The 22,298-nt window shown below is 32.8% G+C and overlaps 1 protein-coding gene across 2 annotated transcripts in view; it reads left to right on the top strand.

Moving 5' to 3' along the window:
- The window catches only part of TRIO (trio Rho guanine nucleotide exchange factor), a 274,467-nt gene that overhangs the window by 141,759 nt on the left and 110,410 nt on the right, over positions 1–22,298 (top strand). For both annotated transcript variants that reach the window (XM_074279114.1, XM_074279115.1), the window contains exons 18-27: positions 1,714–1,908; positions 2,035–2,150; positions 2,822–2,888; positions 3,452–3,561; positions 5,764–5,833; positions 6,256–6,345; positions 11,298–11,390; positions 14,461–14,572; positions 16,811–17,001; positions 19,167–19,268. In XM_074279114.1, coding sequence (XP_074135215.1) covers positions 1,714–1,908; positions 2,035–2,150; positions 2,822–2,888; positions 3,452–3,561; positions 5,764–5,833; positions 6,256–6,345; positions 11,298–11,390; positions 14,461–14,572; positions 16,811–17,001; positions 19,167–19,268 — 1,146 coding nt within the window. The remainder of the gene's footprint in view (positions 1–1,713; positions 1,909–2,034; positions 2,151–2,821; positions 2,889–3,451; positions 3,562–5,763; positions 5,834–6,255; positions 6,346–11,297; positions 11,391–14,460; positions 14,573–16,810; positions 17,002–19,166; positions 19,269–22,298) is intronic.

Below are 22,298 nucleotides of genomic sequence, written 5' to 3'. Positions count from 1 at the left end.
AAAGGGTCTCTCAGCATTTAGTCTTTGTCCTCTCTGGTCCATCCAGTATACTTCTGCTAGATTAATCTTCTTAAAGATCACATTATCCCCCTACCCACAAACATTCAATGAGTCCATCATTGCTCACTATCTAGTCAGTAGGAATAGTGAGATTGCCAAGCAACAGCAAAGGCCCTAATGTAATTATGTGTCATAAATATCATAACTAGATGAAATCATTTCATTTCGTATTTCATATAGTGATTCTCAGGAATGCAATCAAAGATCTTGGGTGATAGGAAAAATGCAGATTAGAAGTGCACCAATTTGGAAAGACAGGAATGCTGGGAGAGGTTGTTAAGACAGAACAGGTCAATTCCCCAAGAGCCTCCACAGCTGTGGATCATAGCATCTGAAGGAGTTGCAGGACAGCCTTTGCTGACACAGGTGTTGCGTACTGGGAACGAGATAAATTAGAGGCAAAGGGAAGAGAGGTCAGACAGTGCAACAGCCTCTCAGTCAGAGAGGTCAGAGAACAGCAACTGTCTCTCAGTCTCCTTGTATCATCCTCTCACAAGAGGAGATCCATTCTGGGTTGGCTCTCCAAGCAGCCGCTGTCAGATGGCTCCTGTGTATTCCAACGAGATCATTTATATATGGCATCTAAAGCTATAAACTCATAATTTAATGAAGTTATTTTATTTGATAACTTCCAAAAACATGATAGGGTAGATACTATTTCAGTTTTATAGATAAGGAAATTGAAACATATGAGACTTGTCCATGGACATATAACTACTACAAATCAGGATGGATTTGACCAGATCTCTCCAGAGTTAATGTCTAGGCTTTTTTCAGTTATACCATGCAGCCTTTTTAGAATAGTGGCTAGTGACTTATTACTATGGTAAAAGAGGGGTGATGCCAGAGTGGAAAGGATAGATGGATTTTTAAAAGTTAGAGCAGGGTCAAAGATCATAATAAGGACAAAAGAAGAAATTTATTATTAGTGACGAATGAGAGTCGGACACAAGAATTATTTTTTTATAAAAATGCCCAGGACATGTTCAGAGATGACCAAATTCGTCTAGAATATAGAATAAATATTCTCTAAGATTATATAAGTTGTAGAATGGTTGGAACTCTTCATTGGTAGAGAGAATTTCTTCACTGAGAGTTTTCTGTGCCAATGAAGTTGCAGATTATACTGTAACACATGTAAAATGTATGGGATTGCCTGTCATCTAGGGGAGGGAGTAAAGGGAGGGAGGGGAAAATCTGGAAAAATGAATACAAGGGATAATGTTATAAAAAAAATTACTCATGCATATATATTGTCAAAAAAATTTATAATTATAAAATTAATTTTTAAAAATTAATTGAGGTTTTTAAGGAGGAATGCAGTATTTAAAAGGGAGGATAATAAAGACTATTGATACTAAAACATATTGCTGAAGAAGTCAATGGAATTTTCTTTTTAATATCTAAAAAAGGAAATCGCATGCTTATTGATACAGAATGAATGAGAGTGGTCCTGTTTGGAGCCATGGATTGATGTTACTCTTCAGGTTCTCTATGATTTCATTCTAAGTTTTCACCATCAGCAGTTATTTTCATTTTTAAAGAAGCAAATTATAGGTAACTAACTACCATATTTCAGATTTCTGGCATTTGAGTTGAATTTGCTTCACAATAGTTTCCTGGTTTTTGTTTTTTATTTTTGTTTTTTCACAGCAAACCAAAGAGAGAGTAAAGCTGTTGATACAGCTGGCTGATGGCTTTTGTGAAAAGGGGCATGCCCATGCAGCAGAGATTAAAAAATGTGTCACTGCTGTGGATAAAAGGTACAGAGATTTCTCTCTGCGGATGGAAAAATATAGGACTTCTTTGGAAAAGGCTCTGGGGATCTCTTCAGATACCAATAAATCAGTAAGTTTACGTGTGTGGATTGAATAAATCAAGTATATTCTATTTAATGACCCCTTTGCTCGTTAAATAACAAAGTTCATCTTCTCTTTTTCCCCAACTATACGGGGCTCCCCTTTTTTCTCACAGAGTAAAAGCCTTCAGTTGGATATAATCCCAGCCAGTGTCCCAGGATCAGAAGTCAAACTGCGAGATGCTGCTCATGAACTTAATGAAGAAAAGCGAAAATCTGCTCGAAGAAAAGAGTAAGGCATTTGCAGATTTAATCTTAGTCCTTCATACAGATAATGAAGCTTGTTATCTGACTAATATATGTGTGTTCTGAAATCAGGTGCCACAGTTTTCTTTGATTTTTCACATACAATCATTCTACCTGTCTTTTTACCTGCTTCTGAAGTAGTATAATTTTCCCTCTCAATTGTCTATCCCCTTTTGAGTTGGGTGTTGACAACTCTTTTTTTTTTTTTTTTTTTTTTTTTTTTGTTATTTTGAAACTATCATATTATAACTTAGTTGTAGAATTGAGTTATTCAAACAAGGATAAATTGTAGGCATAAAATTCAAAGGGTTGACCTTTTAGAAACTGAATAATATCAAATTTTTTAAAAATAGAATTTCTCCTTCCATTTTCTTTAATAATTTTAGTCTTACATCTTTATTTTTCTCTGAAATGACAGGTGAAATTTCCTACAGATCTATCTTTCCTTGGTGAACATAAACACACACATACACACACAGACACAGAGAATCTTCTCATATTTGAATTTGTTATGTAATATATGTCATATGTACCACATTGAGTTTAAACTATCAACAATGTTCTTTTTATTGCTATTAGCAAAAGAGAAAAGACTATATTAAATATCATTACCTATTTAAGTTGTTTCGAGTAATATACCCTCTTGTTCACTTTAAGGTTTATAATGGCTGAATTAATTCAGACTGAAAAGGCTTATGTAAGAGACCTTCGAGAATGTATGGATGTAAGTTTTCTTTGTTATTTTTTGGTTTGGGTTTAGTTTGGATTAGTATCTTTTATTAATTCCAGTCATTTAGATTCTCTAGAGACCTTATGAGCAATAATTCATGACTGCCCCCTTCTGTGAAGGGTTTAAATTTATTTGAGGGTTTAATAGACATGATACAGCATTAATTCTTTCATTCTGTTTATCACGACTGGCTGACATCCTTCTTTGTATAGAATTTTTGAGCCATTTCGTGGAAACTTGCTCAGTAATTATAATGGGTAAATAACATTCGGCAGGGGCTGCTATACCATATGATCACTTCTTATAGTATGATGCATATTAATTCTGATATTCTGATGCACTACAGAAAGCTTCAGAGTGAGAGTTATAGCCACTATCTTGAGTGGGAATACCAATTTAAGAACTTATTTTAAAAATCTGGCCTTTTTAAAATTACCATCTTAACTTTTGTTTCTCTTTGCACATTAGTGATAAGTAGTCATTTAAGTGTCAAAAATAGCTGCTTCTTGGTAATGTAGTATCTTTGGATATAATCTATTTATTTCCCTCCCTTTCAGACGTATCTGTGGGAAATGACCAGCGGTGTTGAGGAGATACCACCTGGCATTGTAAATAAAGAACATATTATCTTCGGAAATATGCAGGAAATTTATGAGTTTCATAATAAGTAAGTGACTTTAATCTTTGAAAAGCATGTTATTTTTGAAATTAAGGCACTTCTCTGGAGATTTCCTTAAAAAACAGAAATTTTGTCTGTGTTTAGCATTTATTTCCATAGCTTCTGTGTCATCTAAGTGGCACATCACTAACTGCATAACAAATCCATAGCTTCAGATTAACTGCAGTTCATGCATGTGTTTTCACTGTGGTGGAAACTAGGGAAATATCTGAATAGAAAGCCCAGTAGCCTCCTTTCTTCTCAGTGAGCAACAGGACTGGTTAATTACTTTATTAGGGTGAAGTAGGAAATGCTATAGCTGGACTAAGCTCTTCTTCAGTTTGGCTGCCACTCATAATTTCCTTTTAGATAATAGGCATGAAGAAGCAGCTGACATGAGGGCTTTTTTCCATCATTCTTCCTAGTTGAAAAAAGTGGATGCACTTCCTCTAAATGCCCTATGTGCCAAGTACTATGTAATTGCAAGGCAGAAAATGTCACTGGAATTATAAATACAGTAGTATGAGGATTCTGGAGGTAAAGAGATAACGTTTGTGGAGACCAGCAAAGGTTTTATGAAGGAAGGGAGTTTTGAACTGAACTTTTAAACTGGGTGTTTTGTCAGCAGGCAAGTGCTGTAGAAGAAGACAGAAAGAAATAACATGATCAAAACTGAGGCAACAAAAAATGTAGGATTTATTTAAGAAAGAATGAGTAGGATTGATTTGGTTGTTGAGAGAGTAATGCAAGGTAAGGTTGAGAATAAAGTTTGGGCAAAAGTATGGATATTTTGAATACTCTGTTAATGGCTTATAATTCAATAGACATTTGAACATTTTTTTTTGTATATGAGGTAATCAATGCTAGACATAAGGAAGAAGAGAATTTATTAAGTACTTACTATGTGCCAGGCAGTGTGCTAAGCATTTTGCAAATATTACTTCATTTAGTCCTCACAACAACTTTGCAGTTGAGGAAACTGCTGTATACAGGGTAAAGGACTTATCCAGGGTCACACAGCTTGTAATATCAAGTGACAGGATTTGAACTCAAGTCTTCCAGATTTCAGGTCCTCACCCTGTACACTGGGCAACTTTGCTTCCTCTATAGAGTAATCAGGAAATGGTGTGTAGAATCAAAAGGCAGAGGCCAAAATCAGAGGCAGAAGCTTAAAAGTCCAGGTTAACAGTAAATAAGGAGAATTGAGGTTATTGAAATTGTACGTCAAACACTTACTGTTAAAGAGGCTTGGAGAGACTTACAACAACTGATGCTGAGTGAAATGAATAGAAACAGAAGATCGCTGTACACTTTAATGCTGTATGAAGATGTATTCTGATGGAAGTGGATATCTTCAACATAGAGAAGATCTAACTCACTTCCAGTTGATCATTGATGGACAGAAATAACTACACCCAGAGAAGGAACACTGGGAAGTGAATGTAAATTGTTAGCACTACTGTCTATCTACCTAGGTTACTTATACCTTCGGAATCTAATGTGCAACAAGAAAATGGTATTTACACACATATATTGTATCTAGGTTATATTGTAACACATGTAAAATGTATGGGATTGCCTGTCATCCACGGGAGGGAGTGGAGGGAGGGGGGCGATAATTTGGAAAAATGAATACAAGGGATAATATTATAAAAAAAAATTATTCATGCATATATACTGTGGAAAAAAAATTCTAAATAAAAAAAAAAAAAAAAACAAAAAAGCACTTACTGTTAGTATGGATATGTCTTACACCTTCTCTAAGCCTCATGGTTTTGTTTTGTTTTTATATTTGTAAAAAAAAGAATAATTGCACTTGCACCATCTGCTTCATAAGTGAACCTTAAAATGTTTTATGTCAGGAAAAAGCTTCTTGGTTATTAGAAACTTGACTGGGAAACTTTGGGAGCTCTCTTTGACCAGGTGAAGTTAAAATGAACACCTCTTTTAAGGTTCATCACCATGGGGTTAGCCATTAAGTAAGAATGTTTTCTTTCCTTTCCTGCTTTCTTTCTTTCTTTTTTTTTTTTTTTTCTTCTTTTCTTTCTTTTTCTTTTTTTGGATAGAATCTAATTCCTGAAGCCATCTACAAGGGAATGGAAGGGTTGTGATTTGCATTGGAGGAGGGACTGGTTAGCACATAGGTGAAATCCTGGATTCCTGGCACATCAAATTATTAAACTTTTTCATAATTTTCTTTCTTCTCTGCAGCATATTTTTAAAAGAGCTGGAAAAATATGAACAATTACCAGAAGATGTTGGACATTGCTTCGTTACTTGGGTAATAAAATCCAAGCCATTATTCGGTCAGGAAAACCTAATAGTAGATGGGGTAGTGCAAAGAATTTTTATTGCTCTTTAATATCTGTTACTTCATCCACCCACCCATTGCTGAATATTGGATATAACTTATAAATGAATTCAGTGTCCCTCTCCTGAAATTACATTCTAAAGCAGAGTATTTTTGAGGAAAAAAATCATTAATTTTATTTTTAATAGTTCAGTTAATGAAGCAGTGATTATTAGCAGAGGGAGCTTTTCTGATTTTAGAAGCTTTTTTTGTTATTAAGCAGATTATGTTATTCTTATTTAAGGCATTTTTTTTTTCTTGAACTGTTGTTTTTACAAAATATTTGCTCATACTTTTCAATCTTACAGTTCATGAAAGGTTCTTACATAAAATATTTTCTTTGTTTTTTACAGGCAGACAAGTTTCAAATGTATGTCACATATTGTAAAAATAAACCAGACTCTACTCAGCTTATACTAGAGCATGCAGGATCCTATTTTGATGTAAGTACAAGATCAGTTTTTAAAAGTAGCATGCATATGATTGAAATTTTGCATACAATTTACACACCAAATTGACAACTAAACTTTACATGATGTGGCACAAATCATTGACTTCTTGTTTGGTCATTCATTCATTCTGAACTTTGTGGCCCTATGAACCCTATCATGTTAGTGCTATCCATGATGTTTTTCTTAGCAAATATACTAGGATTGTTTGCCATTTCCTTCTCCAGTGACTTGAAAAACCACAAGTTACCATTATCTATGTTGTATTGTATTTTTATTTATTTTGATAAACATTTTTCAATTACATTTCATTCCTATTCAATCAGCCCTTAGGAGTTGTATAGATTGAGTTTGACATAAAGCATTTCAAGTTACAACAATAGCTTTTTTTAGTGACTTATATACCATTTTACATTTAAACATGAAATGTGATTTTTAAAAGAAATTATTTAGCAACAATGAGTTATATTTGAGTAAGTAAAATCTATCAATCTAAAAAGCATAAAATTTACTTAGATAGCCATTGTAATATTACAGATTTTATTGAATTGAACCTACATAGTGGAAAATAATGACACTACCTTCTTTATCTTCTTACTTTAAAGTAGAAATGTCCCTCAATTTTAAAAATAGCTTCTATCTGCTTTGTTTTACTGTTGGCATCAATGGCCAAATATAGCACAAGATTACAAATCCTGCAAACTGGCACCATAGAAAACTGCAGATTTATATCAGTTTCATAAACCTTGCTGTCTTTGAAGCAAGGTAAGATAAGGTCTTTCTGTTTCAGGGAGAGGAAAAAAAAAACTTTGTGAAGATCATTGTATATAAAAAGGCATGGAGTTTGATGACTTTCTCAACTCTTAGAAAAATTAGATGAAATTCAAGTTGTTAGCCAAAGGTGCTGCTGTGAATTAAAAGATAGACTCATTTGAATTCCTCTTATAATAACATCCATCTGATGTGCTACTCAAATGCCATATGAAAAGTTACACTATAGATAATTGGAGTTTACTATAATCATTATCTTTGTGCTTATACCAAGGAACATTGTAATACTGTCTCCTTAACCTCTCATCTTTAAAGTAGGGTTCTTTTTTTTTTCCCTCAAAGTATTTTATTTTTCAAAAAACATGTAAAGATAGTTTTTTAACAATATACTTTTGTAAAACTTTGTGTTCCAAATTTTTCTTCCTCTTCCTTACCTCCCAAGATAGCAAGTAATATAATAATAGGTTATATATGTACAATCCTTTTAAACATATTTCCATATTTTTCATGTTGTGAAAGAAAAGTCAGACCAGAAGGGAAAAAAACATGAGAAAGAAAAAACAAACAAACAAACAAAAGAGATAAAAATACACTACTTCAATCCACATTCAGTCTCTATAGTTCCTTTTTTAGATATTAAAAGAAAATTCCATTGACTTCTTCAGCAATATGTTTTAGTATCAATAGTCTTTATTATCCTCCCTTTTAAATACTGCATCTTAGTCAGAATTGTCTTGCATCACAAGATGGGATTCTTAATCTTTAGGATCTCAACAGGATTTAAATGTGGACCTTCCAATAAATAGCTTCTTCATGTTCCTTCAGATGCTGTGAAATCTTAGTATTTTTATTATCTTTGCAGTTGATGGTAATACTTTCTAAATCTACTAGAAGCTCCGTGCTATTTTTGTCTTTGTGTGAAAGCTTTAAAATTTCACATGAACTGAGGTCTCTTCAAGACTGTATTAAACTCAAAGACTGTGCACAAAGGAAGAGTTATTTCTAGAAGTTTAAACTATGATAGCATATGGTACATTTAAAATTCAAAGCACAAAAATATTTAGAAGTTTCCATTATTCTTTGAATTTAAGAATAAGTGAACTTATGAATGTATACATTAAGGATTTTATCAGTATCTTGTTAGAATTTTTAAAAAAACTTCTTAAAAGTAATTTTCTATTGTTATCTCCCTCCTTTCCTGCATTTTATCCTTAAATCATATGATAGGGAATGTACTATCTTTGTGAGAAATGGTGTTAGCAGAATCATGTTTCATTTAGAATGGCAAGAACTAAATAAAAAGGAAAAAACATGAGAGTATGTTCTTTGTGGATAGAAGCAATACACTTGAGTCATATATTATAAATTAATCCTAATTCCAAAAATCCCATTGAGCTTGGTTTATAATAACTATGTTCTGTGATCAATGTTCATATCCAGAGGAAGGATATTCAGTATGTGATTAAAATGTAAATGAATGCTCCATTCAGGTTTATATGATTAGTCACTAGACTGACATTTTACAGATTCTTTTAAGGACATATCAACCATTAGACATCGCTACCCTTTTCTTTCTTCCCCTTCTTCCACCACAACAAAAATGTACTTTATTTGAAAGAAAAATAAGTGGTATATTTTTTGTATAAATAATTTCTTGCATTTTATTGAGGAACATTTGACCTTTCTAAAATAAGAAGTAACAGAATAAGTAAAAATGGACTATGAATTTTGGATAGAACATTGGACTTGTAATCAGTAATACTTGGTCCACATTCCATCCTAATAGCTATGTGACCCTGGACAAATCACTTAACCAGTTTATGCTTTAGCACCCTCATTTATAAAATACCTTCTACTTCATACCATTATGAGGGTCATATAAGACAATATATTGTAAAGCAATAACTCACTGACATGTGAGGTATTATTAAATAACAGAAGGACCTAAATACTAAAAGTCCCAAATATTCCACTATTATCTGGTGGTTTATATATATGATCTTGGATTAGATATTCTTGTTTCATAACTTCTCACACCAATTACTGAGTATAGAACCAGGTAAAATGAAGTTATGAGGTTAGGCAATCACTAAGGTTCTTCCCAGGTCTAAGTTTCTTTGATTCTGTGATGGAGTTGAAAATTTGAGAAGAGCTATTTTCTTGAGTAGTATAACTTTTCCCTAGACTTTTCTCTAGATATACTATCATATGTTTTTAGGATATATTTTGGAGAAGCAAAGTGTTGTGGGGGGTTTTTGGGTTTTTTTGGTTTTAGAAACTTACTTCATAAGTGAGTTTTCATTTCACTGATACATTTTTGTAAGACTTTTATGTTCCAAATTTTTCTCCCTCTCTTCCTTACCTCTCTCCTCCCCAAGACAGCAAGCAATCTAACATAGGTTATATATGTACAATCCTGTAACAAATTGTAAATAAGCTAACAAATCTCAAAAATGCACTCTGATTCTTGAGAATCACTGTGATAATGGTTAGAGAGCTATCCTAGGAAGGTAAATTCAAGTATCATCTCTGATATAGTCTAGTTGTAAGACCTTGCACAAACTCATGTAACATCTTACTGCTCACATGCCTCATGGCCTCATGTGACTGACCACATGCCCTTAATCACGTAAAAATATACTTAGAAAATATTTAACAAAAGAAATAAAAATACTTAAAATACAGAAGATATTACATCTAAAAACTGTCAGTATGTGAATCACAGGATCTTTATGTATGGTTTAGTGGTTTCTATTATATTCAGTTAAGACACCACTCTTCTAAAGCAGGGGTTGTTAAACTTTTTCCACTTGTGACCCCTTTTCACCAGAGAAATTGACCCTCACGTATATAAGTATATAACAGAGGCATACAAATCAAACATTTACTGATAGTAAATTTATTTTAAGACAATTTTTTGGTATACATATGATTTTATTATTTAGTATAATATTATTGATTTTTTAGTATACATTTCATTTAGTATAATATATATTAAAGATGAAAACATTTGCATATTAAGATGGATGTGCTTATTTATTTTTACATAAAAAATTAAATCTTGATGGAATATTTGATACCAGTTGCCAAATTTTTCATGACCCTCACATTTAGTCATGCGATCCCATATAGAGCTACAACCCACAGTTTAAAAAGCTTTTCTCTAAGCAAACTTTCTAAGACTAAATTGAAGAGTTGGTACCAGATTACCTTAGTGTAGGATGAGTTTTCCCATCCAAGAGGTTCCCTATATCTTTGATACCACAGAGCCGATCCCTATCTGTATAATCTATAATGACAGTTTTCTATATCAGTATACTAAATTAATTCATTTATATTATTTTAAAATTCTGCTTTTTTGAAACATTAATATATGAACATTTTAATAATTAACATTTAGCTAAGTTGAACTGAAATTACTGAAGCTGAAACAAATTCCAGGTTTTTAATTTACCCCACCTAAGCTGTATCATTTAATTGAAGGATAGAAATTTCATTGCATATTTTGTCAGCATTATTTCATCAACATAGCTACACCCCTACATAAAAAGTTAGCAACTTGGCATAGTTCTCCCCCTGGTGGCTTTACAATAGTAATAACTTTTTAAGTCATTCCTTCATTGCTCTTTTCATGAATAAACCACTGCTTGATTAGTCATAAGCAAATATATATTTCATGTTTGATTTAGTTTAAATAGATACCTTCATAAATACAGGTATAGTTTTGTAAAATATTTTAAATGTTTGAATGTAGTTTTGATGTCCAATTTGAAAGAGAAGACATTATAGAAACAATTAGAAAGATCAACTTTTTACATATTTTTAAAAAATATTTTACAGCTGGAAGAAAAGTGAAAAACAGTAATAAAATTATAATTTGTGCCATTAAAATTTAAGTGGATGGGGAATAGAAAGTAGGCTTATAAATTAGATTAGAAACTAAGCTAGTAGATTATTAAAAAATCAAGCAAACAAGAATCAGAAGTCAAAGAGTCAAAGGTCAAGAATATTCAAGTTTGACACAGCATAAAAAGAAAAGTCACTTGAGAATGGGTTATTAAATTTACATGGTCAAATTGTCAGTGATAGTTTATAGGAATGATATGTTTTTATATAGTGCAACATTCAATGTTGTCTTCCAGAATTAAAATGTTCAAAATCTTGTTTTATTACAGGAGATACAACAACGGCATGGGCTAGCCAATTCCATTTCTTCGTACCTTATTAAGCCTGTCCAGCGAATAACAAAATATCAGCTCCTCTTAAAAGTATGTACAGTGATATTTGGATTATAGACTTTTCTGAACTATATATTAGAGCACAAAACTCCCTTCTATTATTTTAATATTTTTCTTCAGTTTGTATTCTATAAATGTTTCTCAGAAAACTGGAAAGAGAAAATATTAATTGTGTATTTTTGACAAATTTTGTTAAAACTAATAATTTGCTACTTTCGGACTTTATGCTTTGTTTATAGGTATTAACTTCTATCAAGGCTAACCATCGTTCTTAGAACATAGTCGTCTGTTGTTTGTCTGTTTATTGTTATAAAGCTTTTTATTTTCAAAATATATACATGGATAATTTGACAACACTGACCCTTAAATAGCCTTGTGTTTCAGATTTTCTCCTCCTTCCCCCCCTCTCCCCTAAGTGGCAAGCAATTCAGTATGTGTTAAACATGTTAAAAATATATGTTAAATCCAACAGAACATAATTATCTGTAAGAACAAAACATACACAAATTTTAATTCACAAATCCTAAGAATTTAATATGACAGATGGATTAGAATAAAATACATATCATCAATACATAGTACTGACTAGATGTATAGAAATAATTTAAAATATATTGTTTAATTACTTTAGTCATATCTGACTCTGTGACTCCCCCATATGTTTTTTTGTTTGTTTGTTTGTTTGTTTGTTTTGCTGAGGCAATTGGGGTTAAGTGACTTTCCCAAGGTCATACAGCTAGGAAGTGTTAAGTGTCTGAGGCCAGATTGGAACTCAGGTCATCCTGACTTCAGGGCTGGTACTCTAGCTACTGCAGCAACTAGCTGTCCCTTAATGGGGTTTTCTTGCCAAAGACACTGAAATGGTTTGCTGTTTCCTTCTCCAGCTCATTGAGGAAACAGAGTTAAATGATTTGCCTAAAGTCAATCAGCTAGTAAGTGTCAGACATTAGATTTCAACTCAGAAAGATGAGTCTTCCTGACTCCAGGCTTTGTACTGTATCCATTGTGCCAGCTTGCTGTCCCATATTAATATGTTGATTATGAATCCTGCTAGGCTTTTTCATATATTGACAATTATATGTGTAAAATTTTAAGACAAAATTTATTAGTTACTGAAGAAATAGTTTTATGAAACAGACTTTTGGAGAAATATGTTTTATGAGGACAAAGTAATTACAGAGTATTTTTTAAAGTTACTATAAGAGAGACAAAAATGGATAAATGACTATAGTAGAAGCAAGCAATCCTCATAATCCCACTGTATGATTTTAGCTTCTCAGTGCTGAGGCATGGACTGAAGATAAGACAGTGGAGGAGATGTAAAGAGGGCTTTCTAAGGAGCAGAAGAAGGGCACAGTTAAAATTTATATGTAAAAACATGCCCTTCAGGTTTTAATGATTCTATTTTTTATTTTTAAAAAAAAGATAGTAATTTTTTGTCTCATTATTATTTCCGTAAAGAATATTTCATGTAATTTCTCACTTAGTCAAATAATTTTAATTTCTTTTTATTCTTAAAATTGATTTTGTGCTTCTTATTGTTTTAACAAGGTAATTTTTTAAAAAATTATTTGAATTTCTTCTAAAGAGGGCTTTCTGGCAATAAATTTAGCGTTACTAATTTAAAATTAGGATATTACAATAGTTTTTTAAAGCTATTTTAAATTGTATTCTGTAAAATAATGTATATGTGCCATTTGGTTAAAAATAATCTTGTTTTTCAGTATACTTAAATGGCTTTTTCTCATGCATTGTATTAAGAGTCTTGGATAAGGAATCAAGAGACTTCAGTTCAAATCCTGGTTCTGTTTCTATTTTCTATTAGAGGGCATGTCTTTGGGTCCCTTGTCCTCAATTTCTCCTTTTATAAAATGATGTCTTTAAAGACTAGCTTTTAATTCTATGATCCTGGGACTTAGTGTGGAAGTGAGAGTATTATACAAATCTTCCTCATGCTGCTGTCTTCCTCTAGCACATTCATCATTAATAATAATTATAATTCTGGAAGTACTTTTCATTAGTACATCATTATTGATGATGGTGGTGATGATGGCAACAGCAACATAGTGTAACTGAGAAATGTCATCTTCATTCATATTCCCTCTGACACATATTGACAGTGCAATTTCTTCCCCCCCCCCCCCCCCCCCACTCCTTCAGTCAGGCAATTCTGCCAGACTGGATAAGTTACAGAGAAAGGTGCTGATTGTCATTAATAACAAAAGTCTTTTACTGATTACTGCTGTTCCCTACACTAGTAAAATAAATCATCAATCTGACAAACAACAACAGCAGCAACAATAATAATGGAAGAAGATGAATTGATATTATATTTGTGGAATTAACAGAATATGGACTTCTGTTGCTTTATTGTTCACCCTGTAATATGATGCTCCCACTGGAAAATCTGAAGTACAATTTCACATGAGTATCCTAAGGAAAATCTTAGTTTAAACTTTGAGTTTTTCTTAGAAAAAATAAAGGGACCTGTAACTACACAAAGGGTAGTTCCACACCTTCACTATGGAAACTCTTGCAATATTTATATTATTAGGGCATCTTAATGACAGTTCTAAATCCAGATCCATGATTTCATGGTGTTGGGACCTCCCAATAAATTAATTCTCTTTCCTAATTCAGATCTACAGCTGTTCTGCAACTTTTAATCTTACAGAGTTTTAATTAAGTGACTTGCCTAGGATCATACAGTCAATAAAGGTCAGACATAGCATTTAATATGTTTTCCATGATTTCACATGAATAATTAATATTACATTGCTTGCCTTCTCCATAGATGAAGAGACTGGAGGGAGGAAGAAAATTCAGAACTTGAAATTTGTTCAATTGAATGCTTTAAAAAAAATAAATAAATGATAAAATAAATAATAAATTCATTAAAATGGGGGGGAATAGGTCTTTCTTAATCTGATCCATAACCCCAATCCACCATCCTGGGATGTGTCTTTCCACATAGTGTTTCAATTCAGGTAGAGCATTTTTGAGCAATATCCATGGCTCTCTTTTTTTTTTTTTTTTTAAATATCTTTTCCTTGAGAACCTGTACAATACATGTCAGTTCATGATTACTGATCTTCTATAGGAGCTGCTCACCTGCTGTGAAGAAGGCAAAGGAGAAATTAAAGATGGCCTTGAGGTGATGCTCAGTGTGCCAAAGCGAGCCAATGATGCCATGCATCTTAGCATGCTTGAAGGTGAGAAGCACCTGTATAATATCTATATTTATATGAATCACCTGGAAACGAATGTTCTGAATTAGTGGAAATCTGGAGCTATTATTTATTACTTGTCCTAATTTTTAGCTTTGTGGTTTTATTGTAATAGGTTTTGATTTTTGCTCATTTTACACTTTTAAGCTGATAGGAACTTTGGCATTATCTCTTCCAACCCCCTCCTCCCCCCAGTATTGTAGGAATCTACTTTTTTCCTCCCCCATCTCCCATCCTCTGGTTGAACATTTTATTTAAAGATAGCCACTTCTTAAACTTTTATTTACCCTACAAACTTGTCAAAGATGTGTTAGTCTGGTCATACTAGATTTTCTGATACTTGGCCCGAGAGTAGATTTATATTCCTTAGGGCAAAGTGCTTTTCTTCTCCTTTGTATGTTGCTGTGTTAGCATGGGAGCTGCCCAGGAGTCCATTGTTGTTGACATTCAAGGCAGAGCTTAACCAATCTTAAAAAATTACTTCATCTCTTCAGTCTGCTTTTTAGAAACAGATCAAGAATTCTGAGCAATTTGGTAATTTGTTTATCTTATCTGTGCCTATTTGTTGTTAGAAGTTTGCCTTTTTTTACAAGTGGGAAGGACGAAAAAAAAAGTGCTTTATAAATGAAAAAAATATTTAATTTTTCAAAAAAGCATTTGATGCAGTAGTGATGTAAGGCTGTCTTCTATAGGGAAATATCTCTAAAAACACACTTAGGCAGAAGAATCTTAAGAGATTACACTTATTGCTACTTATAACCCTGTTTTGACCAATGCTTTTTAATTTATCTTTCACTGGCCACTCCAGATTGAATCCTGTGGATAAGCAACACATTTTTCCATTAATGATTTTATCAAATTTACCTAAAAAGCTTCATTATTTCTTATGTCATAGTTATAGGAAATCCCCAGATGAGGAAACACCCTCTACTGACAGAAGTTGATAGCTTTGTGAGTTCTTTAGAGAACTAAGAAGTGAAGTGACCTACTCAGTGTCCCATAGCCACCATGGGTCAGAGATGTCTGGTCTTCTGCCTATGGGTGCCCCTATGCCATCCTATGCTCAATGTAATTTTTTTAAAAAGTATTCTCTAATGCTATTTCTGTATCACCTCATTTAATAAATCATAACCATAAAGTTTCCTTTTCTTCCAGCACATAGTTCCATGTCAAAAACAAGTTAGTATAAGACAGTGTATTTTTGATATCTAACTTGAAACATAGAAGTTGGATATGGGAATATAAACATGAAATATTAGAGACTTAATTGTGTAAATGGAGAAAGGTTGGAAAAGTAAATCCAGGGTAATTTCAGAAGAAAGAAAACATTAACAAGGGATATTTCCTTTTTTTTTTAATTTTATTTTAATAGTTTTTATTTACCAATATATGCATAGGTAATTTTACAACATTAACAATTGCCAAACCTTTTGTTCTAATTTTTCCCCTCCTTCCCCCGCTCCCCCAGATGGCAGGTTGATCAATACATGTTAAATATGTTAGAGTACAAATTAAATACAATATATGTATACATGTCCAAACAGTTGTTTTGATGTACAAAAAGAATCGGACTTTGAAATAGCTGATTAATTAGCCTGTGAAGGAAATCCAAAATACAGGCGGACAAAATTAGAGGGATTGGGAATTCTTTGTAGTGGTTCATAATCATCTTCTAGAGTTACAAGGGATATTTCCTGAAACCCTTTAAATTTTAGGCTAAGAAGTTTGCTCCTATAGACAATGGAAAGCAGTTGAAGAATTTTGAATTTGGAGTCAATGATTTGTACAGAGTAATGTTTTAGGAAGATCGCCATCCTTACTATACATAGTTACAAGATTCAACTGAAGAGCTAATTAATGGAACTACTATGTGTTAGGTGCTTTACAAATATTACCTGAGTTTCTCTTCACAATAACCCTAGAAGGTATATGCTATTATAGGCACAGAAAAATTAAATGACTTGCCTAATATCACTCAGCTACTCAGAGGGCTTTTGAATTTGGGTCTTCCGCAGTCCAAGCCCATCACTCCATCCATTGCACTATCTAGCTTATCTTATAACAAGAGATAAAAGGTAGTTTAGGGGGGAAGAGATTTTAGCAGCCCGTTGGTGGGTACATTAAAAGTCTTTAAATAATATTTTTAAAACCTTTATGTTTGACATTTCTTACTTTTTCTTTCATATTCATTTGTCTTTCTCCTCCTCCCCCTCCATTTTTCAGGGTTTGATGAGAATATTGAATCTCAGGGAGAACTTATCCTTCAGGAATCCTTCCAAGTGTGGGACCCAAAAACTTTAATTCGAAAGGGTCGGGAGAGGCATCTCTTTCTTTTTGAGATGTCCTTAGTATTCAGTAAGGAGGTGAAAGATTCCAGTGGAAGAAGCAAGTACCTTTATAAAAGCAAACTCTTTGTAAGTATAGTTATCCAGAGTGCTAATCTTGAAGCCTAAATATAAAAAGTGTGTTATTATATGTTATAGATAAACACCAAAAACTTTTTTGGTTGGTTTAATTTCTCAAATATTCCTAAACTATAAATCATCTTTTAAAAACTGTTTTCATATCTCCATCACTGCAATTTTCTGATACTATTTGGCTCACTAGAGGGCTCTCATATACAATTTTGTGAAAACTCGTTAGAAACTTGCTTTCCAGTGTTCAGAGAATATTTACTAAGATCATAGGAAAACATTAAAATCACACATCTAGAATACCAAGGGAGTCAAGCCCTTCTTTTTATAAATGAAGAAACTGAAGGAAATTAAATATTTTACCCACAGTCTCAGAGATAGTATTTGAACCTAAGTTTTTCTGACACCAATTTAAACCATTTTCTGCCCCATGTCACATTTAACTTAGTTTAGCCATATACTGTCTGATTTTTTTTTCCATACTTACTCACTTTTCATTAATTAACAGAAAAATTTTTACAAACTAAGTGTCTAATTGTAGAATTTTTCTCATCAGTATATACTTTCAACAGTATATATCTTCAACAGATACACATGGTGCCCTTTTTCCTTAGTAGTTGAATGCTAGGAATAATAATATTAATAGTATTAACATAACATTTTAAGATTTTTATCCTTTCCTATTAACCACATACATACTTTTCTTGGAAATGCCTGTAATCCATGGTAGATTCTAAGTTGGGGTGTTTTTTTTTGTTTTGTTTTGTTTTGTTTTGTTTGGTTGGTTTTTTACTTCCTGACTCATGTTGAAATCAACATGTAATTGTCCTGGGGGCTCCGATGAAAATAGGAACTTTATTCATCAATTTTGTTAGAGAAAATACGAATAATAAAATTTGGTTTTGTTTTCTTCTTTCTCAGGGTCATTAACACTGGTTCACATATCCTGGTAAAATGTGGATTTTTGACAAATTGAATCATCATTATGCATTTAAACCTTTAAACCAAGATATTTTACACACACACACACACACACACACACACACATTTATTATTCAAAATCACAGAGTAATAGTTATTAATACCTATGAGTTATCTTAATGACATTTAAAGAGTCAAACATTCTGCAACTTACAAGCTCAAATTCATCATTTTTGTGCAGTTTCATCAGGCTTATTCCTTTTGGCAATGTCAATTTACAGAATAACTTACATCATTTTAGAACACATTCCAACTGGAAAAGAAAAAGCAACGTTGCTGAGTAGTAATTCACTTTAAGTTCCTTGGCTTTAAAACAGTCCCTTGAGACTAAGCTAATATGTTTTGGAAGCCAATACATCTTCATTTAATTTATTTTGTATTTTAGGATTCCCTCAGAGTTCACCTCCAGGACTGTAGATTGTGACTCATTTCCTTTTGCTGGAGGAGAAGAAATATAGGATTTACTTGTTTAGGAGAGGGAAAAAATACCGATAAGTAAGCACTCCAAATACAAATTAGCCCAGTTAATCTACATTCTACAGATAGGAATTTAACTCTTAAAATAGCTACTGACAATCAGATGATGACATATCTCAGGATTAGATATTCTTTAATCTACTTTTAAGACATGACACAATGTTAACCTTCAATTTTTTTTTTGCCTTAAAAAATTGTTTTCATTAATTCTGACAATGTAAACTGGTTGAGCTACATTAAAAATGGGGGGAAAAAGTTCTGTTCTTTTGATATCTATGGTTTTCCAGATCACTTAACCTCTTCTTTCCCTGTATCTATACCAATATTTTAGCTATTTTGTAATTCATCAATTCTTCCAAGAGTGGAATTAAAGAAAATGAAATTAGAAGTAATGGATTTAAATGCTTTTTAAACTCCTCTAGTAAATGAATTTGTGAAAGAGGATGTTGAAATTTTTGGCTGAAAATTGAGCGTTTTATGATTTTTATCCTATATCACTATTGTCTATATTTTATTAAGTATTATTTAAAATACTTAGATTACCTCTGATCTTATTAATTCAGGTGCTTTCTCCATTGTTGAAAATTACAACTCTTCTATTTGCCACCAATTTTGACTATAGAATTACCTTTAAAATTTGCTGCAGTCTTGTTTGTTTGAAGTCATATATAATTGTTTCTGTATCTATTATTTTGTGTTTTTTCCAGACCTCAGAACTGGGTGTTACAGAACACGTTGAAGGAGATCCTTGCAAATTTGCACTGTGGGTAGGAAGGACCCCAACTTCTGATAATAAAATTGTGTTAAAGGTATGTCAAGTCTGACACTTGGAAATATGTTCAACAATTCAGTTCAACAAATATTAAGTATTTACTATATGATTATGTATGATTAAATATTATAAACATGATAGAACTATTCTCAAGAAATTTGTAATATAGCTGGGAGAAACAACATGCAAGCAAAGACCTGCAATACAAAGGACAATGTGTTAAATGCCAATAGATAGAGTGCTGTAAGAAATTCAGAAAGAATTCCATTTCATTTGATACAAAGGATAGTGAGAAAGATTTAATGGAAGAGTTGGCATCTTACCTGACCCTTAAAGGAAAGGGAGAAATGGGGTAGAGATTTCTTTCCTCTGATGCCTGTACTTGAGGCACTGGAGGATGGTGTGAACAAAGGGAGAGAATGGAATGAGAAAAGGCGATGGCAGATAGGCCAGTTTGGCTCAAACACAGAAGATGTCATGGGGAGTAGTAGAAAACAAGATTGGAGCCAGATTGTGGAAGGGTCCAAAAACCAGGTTCATGAGTTTACACTTTATTTTCTGGACAATAGGGAATGTGAAGAATGGATTGAAAAGGGAATGGATATAGGAATGAACAGGAATAGGAACTATTATAGTAATCTAGGCAAGAAATAATGAGGACCTGAACCAGAGTATTTGCAATGGCAGTGGAAAAGTGACTGAATGTAAGATAATGGAGATTGGGTCAACTTTACTTGGCAATTGATTGCACATGAGAGTTGAAAATGACTCCCCAGGTTATAAGTATGTAACTGGGAATATGTTTATGCCTTTAACAGCAACAGAGAGAAGCTGGGAGAAATGGGGGGAGTGGCCTCTTGCATATGTTTCCTATGAAAAAACATATCACAATTATGTATATGCCTTTTTAAAACATTTGATTTTCAAGATAGCAGTAACTGTCTTGCTTGGAAACTTAACGATAAAATTCCTATATTGACTAAATACAACTAATGAATGGTGGTGTGTTTTAATTTTGCTGGGAAAAGAGAGAGAGAAGGTTCATTTTTATTTCCCTCATTCCTACACTGCTAATCAAACAGGTCTGACTTCATAGTCAATCAGAGAAGTGAGATATGGACCTGAAACTGAAGACTTAACAAGTTGATGGATAGTTTCCCAAATGTTGACAAAGGCTCTACCTGTATGTCTGACTGGTTTGGCTACAGTGATAAAAATTGGTTATTAAGTATGCAGAGATTCTTGGTAACTCTTGGCATAAAAGGTTCTTAGCTTACTCCTTTGAGGTTGTTGGAGAGAATTCATGTTCTCTGTTAACTTTTCTTTTGCAAAGTGAGGATAATTTCAGAGATGCTCTTTAGGGTGTGGTGTCAAAAGTAGAATGATTTTTGAATGGATTACTGGTAAAAGTTTAGGTTTTCCTAGTCTCTTATTGAAGAGTTATTTAAAGTCATGTCGGGAAGTGGCTTGTTAGTGAAGAACTACAAAGAGTTTTTTAAAATGCAGGTGGAGTTCTCTTCTGAGTTGTTTAGAAGGGCCAGAAACTAAAGCAGCAACTTAAGGATGTCTGAGGTTGGGAAAAATATGGCTAGAGATTTATTACAGAGAAATATTGGGAAAAAAGCCAAATGCTTAATGAGCCTCTAGTATGTGAATCAGAATTTCAGCTATTTCATATTTGACTTTTAAAAATGTTTAAAAAAACAAAAAACAAAACTCTAGTCTTTGGTTCTTTTAAGAATTTTCTGTTGAATAGTTTCTTAAATATGGACTGATTTTATAAGTATTCAAGTCCTCTGTGGAACTTATTTTACTTAATTTTGACCAATTACATATAGGAATGCATTATATAGTAATACATATCTGGATAGTCACAGAGTCAGTGTTTGTATGATATCTCTGGCCCAATGTCATTTACAAATCAGCTAACACATTGCTGAATATTAGGTAAATGTGATTTTTAAGTTTTTTGAAGTTTATAAGTATGAGTATTATGGGACCATAAACTTTACAAAGATATATAGTCATAGCTGCTTCATGTGCAGAGGCCAAGAGGGAACTATTTATGTGCATGTGTTAAAACTTATGTAGAGCCCACCCCCTGTCTTCAACTCTGAGCGGAAAGATACTTCTTTCAAAATGGTCATATGTTCTTTGATTTTAAAAAGGCATCTAGGAAATTTTTCCAGATATCATTGCCAAATATGGTGCCTTTAAGATATTATAAAAGAAGAATCATAACACAATCCAAAAATAAGACTTCCTGTATGTTACAGAGGGTGAACACAGTGAACATCTTCTGGGAAAGCTTATATTTCCAGAGGTACTGAATACTTTGTGGGGAATCTTTGGCAAGAGTTTTCTAACTTTCTCCAAGAAAGTAAAACATAATTTACCCAGGGAAGCTAAAAGACTCTATGATGTGAGGAATCATTGATAATTTCTTACCTGAAATTCCTATGCATGGAGTTGTTATGTTTGTTTCATAGATGGGAAACAATATGTCTCCTTTGTGCCATTTACTTAGACCATTACTATATATAGCTTAAAACTAATCATTTGCCATTTCCTTCAGCATGTGAAACATTTTACTCAGTTATCGAAAATGAGTCTTATTTCTTTATAAAGTTGTTCCTCATTTTGTTTTTACCTAATTGTATTTTATAATTGTTTCTAAATCCAATTGTTAACAAATCCCTTTTAAATAATTGGCATTATAATTTTTCAAGACAAGCTTAAAGTTTCTCTTTTCCTGATTGTTTCCAGTCTCTGCCAAATTGTTTCTTTCTTGCCCTAACACAGATGATATCTCTTTAACTCCTGATTGTTTTCATGAGACATTCCAATTCCAATAGATCAGAGGTTCGAAGTTTTTTTTCCTTCTCTGACTCTCTTGAGAATACTTTTCATGGGAGGAAGAAAGAGAGCTAGAAAAAGGGGATGGGGGAGGTAAGATTTCAGAGAGGCTAAGTCAAGAAGAAGAATAAGGAGGAAGTCAAAGGCCAGCTCATTCCTTTCCCTGTAAAGAACAAATAGTTCTATAGAACTACTTTCTGTAGTAGATGAT

Source organism: Sminthopsis crassicaudata, chromosome 1, assembly GCF_048593235.1.
Source record: "Sminthopsis crassicaudata isolate SCR6 chromosome 1, ASM4859323v1, whole genome shotgun sequence".
In the NCBI taxonomy this organism is placed as follows: domain Eukaryota; kingdom Metazoa; phylum Chordata; class Mammalia; order Dasyuromorphia; family Dasyuridae; genus Sminthopsis; species Sminthopsis crassicaudata.
The sequence above is the reverse complement of the archived record's forward strand: the minus strand, read 5'-3'. Positions and strand labels throughout refer to the sequence as shown.